The sequence below is a fragment of the Egretta garzetta genome, unplaced genomic scaffold (assembly GCF_000687185.1).
Source record: "Egretta garzetta isolate BGI_Z169 unplaced genomic scaffold, ASM68718v1 scaffold34, whole genome shotgun sequence".
NCBI lineage: Eukaryota > Metazoa > Chordata > Aves > Pelecaniformes > Ardeidae > Egretta > Egretta garzetta.
In genome coordinates this window covers 3,911,344-3,913,861 of record NW_009259586.1, presented here as the reverse complement: position 1 = coordinate 3,913,861, position 2,518 = coordinate 3,911,344, and the positions used below count along the sequence as shown (strand labels likewise).

The following is a 2,518-nucleotide window of genomic DNA, read 5'->3' as shown; positions in this document are numbered from 1 at the left end:
GGTTTAGCAGTGAGGAAAACACTTGTTTAAAACCTATCATCTTGGCTCATTTTAGAGGATGTTTTTAGCAGCTCGGTAGCAGGTGGGGTAATGGTGTCAAGCATGGGGCTGTGTCCATTCCAAGTGCACTCGGAGCAGTGTAGGAAAGGGCGTTGAGGAAGTTGTGTAAGAGCAGCAGATAAGGAGTGCCTGTTCTTCCAGCTGCAGGATTTAAGCACACGGAGTGGTTTGTCTGACGAGGGACAGTTCCAGTCCCGAGCTCCCCTGGGTGCCGCAGCCCCCCTGGCAGCACCGCAACCACACAGGCCACGATGGTTTTCAAACTGCTGCCAGGCTGTGGAAGGAAGCGCTGTGAAGGCGTCCGGTCTCCCACCAGTTGCACAGATGGCCAGGGCTGCCTGCTCCCTGGTATGAATTCCGGCTGCTCCTCCTCCTGAAACGCCACCTCTGCACTTTTAATTTCATTGAAATAAATCAAGCTGAGCTAGCTGAACTACTTCCCTGTGCTGCTTCCCCATGCCAGCCCCAGCCTTACTAGCACAGCCTGCTCCTTGAGAGGCAGCCTCACAATTCAATTTAGATGTTAATTACCAGTCTTTCAAATGTAGCCTGAGCAGCTTTCCTCTACCACAGTCTCGGCAGCAGAGGCACTGTTGAGAACTCCAGACCTCTCAGCAGAGCCCAAAGAGCTGTTCCAAAGTCAAGGTTTGAGTAGAATCCTGTTCCATCAAAAAAGCTTAGGATGGGAAATGAGGCTCTTACCAAACACCCATCCCAGTTTGCTACACTCCCCGGGTGTGTAGTTAGCTTCCCTGCCACACTGGCTGCTGTTATTAACCAGGACTTAGTCACTTCCCACAGAAACAGGCAGGAGCAGCCCCACACACCTCAACACTGAGGCTGCCCAAGGAGCCTGGCACTGCTCTGCTTGGTGCAGCCTGGTCACACCATGGCAAAATAAACTTCCCCTGCATCTACTGGAAAGGAGAAAGAGCTTAGTTCTAGAGTTGTGCCTGAACAGCTGACACCAAGCAGTACATATAAAAAAAAAAAAAACAAACCCACAAAAACAGCCTAGCTTGGGACTGTCAGCCAGGCCTTTCCTTCTCTGCCCCCCAGCTGCAGGACTCCGCTCTGGCCAAGAGCAATGACTCAAGCTCCAAGAAGCCTCCAAAATCCTCCAAGGGCAGCCAGGGCAAGTTCTCCTGGCTTGTAACAGACAAAACAGAGTTGCCACAGTACCCCAGGCTTACAGGCATCTACCACAAACCTGGGAGAGGCAGGAGGAGGTAGCTTCTCCAAGCCCATACAAACCAAATGACAAGGACTCCTTACATGTGAATGTAAAACATTTAATTTAAAAATGTTGACACTACAATATATAAAATAGCTATTATAAATGCACATAGTGTATTCTATAGCTGCCAGGTTTACATTTTTAGGAAACTGTAAGTTACACTGTGGTTAAGACTTGTAGTTTCACCCTCTGAAAAAGTCCACATTTGGTCACAGTGATGTATGGTCAGACTAACAGCCCCAATTGTTAAACACTTGGATCAAGTCATAACCAGTTTTATTGCAAAAGGACCCTGTACACATTTATATCAATTCTAGTACCTTACAAGTTTAGCTACCCAACAAGTCATTAACATACAGAAACATGCATGAGAAGCAAGAAAGATCACCCATCCCTTCTGCATATTAGCAACTTGTCACTCCTGAGCAACAAGGCTCACATCACTGAGGTTTATGTGAACAGTCACTTTTAGCATTCATCCTGAGTGAAAGATGGAATGACTTAAGTACAAATGCAACATATTATAAACAATTTCTTACAAAAAAAGTCACAAATTAAAACCAAAGTATTTTACAGAATTTACTACAAAACACCATAAAAACAGCCTTCACTTAAGCCCTCTCCCCCCGTATCCTGCGGGCCAACTGGATGTCTTTGGGCATGATGGTGACTCTCTTGGCATGGATGGCGCACAGGTTTGTATCTTCAAACAGACCCACCAGATATGCCTCGCTGGCCTCCTGTTTCAAGAGCACAAGAAGAAATGTCATTAGAAACCCTCAGCAAAGCACACTCCGCGCCGAGGCCCAGCAGGCCGCTAGCAATACCTGCAGCGCACCGATGGCCGCACTCTGGAACCTCAAGTCCGTTTTGAAATCTTGGGCGATTTCCCTGACCAGCCGCTGGAAGGGCAGCTTGCGGATCAGCAGCTCCGTCGACTTCTGGTAGCGACGGATCTCACGGAGGGCGACGGTGCCCGGCCTGGGTGGAGGAGGAAGGAGGGAGCGGGTGAGCCTGGGCAGGGGCTGCGGCGGGCCGGGCCGGGCCAGGCCGACGGCCTTACCTGTAGCGGTGAGGCTTCTTGACGCCGCCGGTAGAGGGGGCGCTTTTCCGGGCCGCCTTGGTGGCCAGCTGCTTGCGCGGAGCCTTCCCCCCGGTGGACTTGCGGGCGGTCTGCTTTGTACGGGCCATTTTTCTTCACTTACCTACGGCGACAGGCAC

The 2,518-nt window shown here is 50.4% G+C and overlaps 2 protein-coding genes across 2 annotated transcripts in view; one reads left to right on the top strand and one right to left on the bottom strand.

Moving 5' to 3' along the window:
• Positions 1-356, top strand: part of LOC118452181 — a 6,744-nt gene extending 6,388 nt beyond the window's left edge. The window contains exon 13 of the mRNA XM_035893368.1: positions 202-356. Within this exon, the coding sequence (XP_035749261.1) occupies positions 202-236 (35 nt within the window). The 3' untranslated portion in view covers positions 237-356. The remainder of the gene's footprint in view (positions 1-201) is intronic.
• Positions 357-1,556: 1,200 nt separating this feature from the next.
• The window catches only part of LOC104125392 (histone H3.3A), a 7,098-nt gene continuing 6,136 nt past the window's right edge, over positions 1,557-2,518 (bottom strand). The window contains exons 3-5 of the mRNA XM_009637834.2: positions 2,361-2,503; positions 2,125-2,278; positions 1,557-2,037 (exon numbers count right to left, since the gene is read on the bottom strand). Of these exons, the coding sequence (XP_009636129.1) occupies positions 1,909-2,037; positions 2,125-2,278; positions 2,361-2,488 (411 nt within the window). The 5' untranslated portion in view covers positions 2,489-2,503 and the 3' untranslated portion in view covers positions 1,557-1,908. The remainder of the gene's footprint in view (positions 2,038-2,124; positions 2,279-2,360; positions 2,504-2,518) is intronic.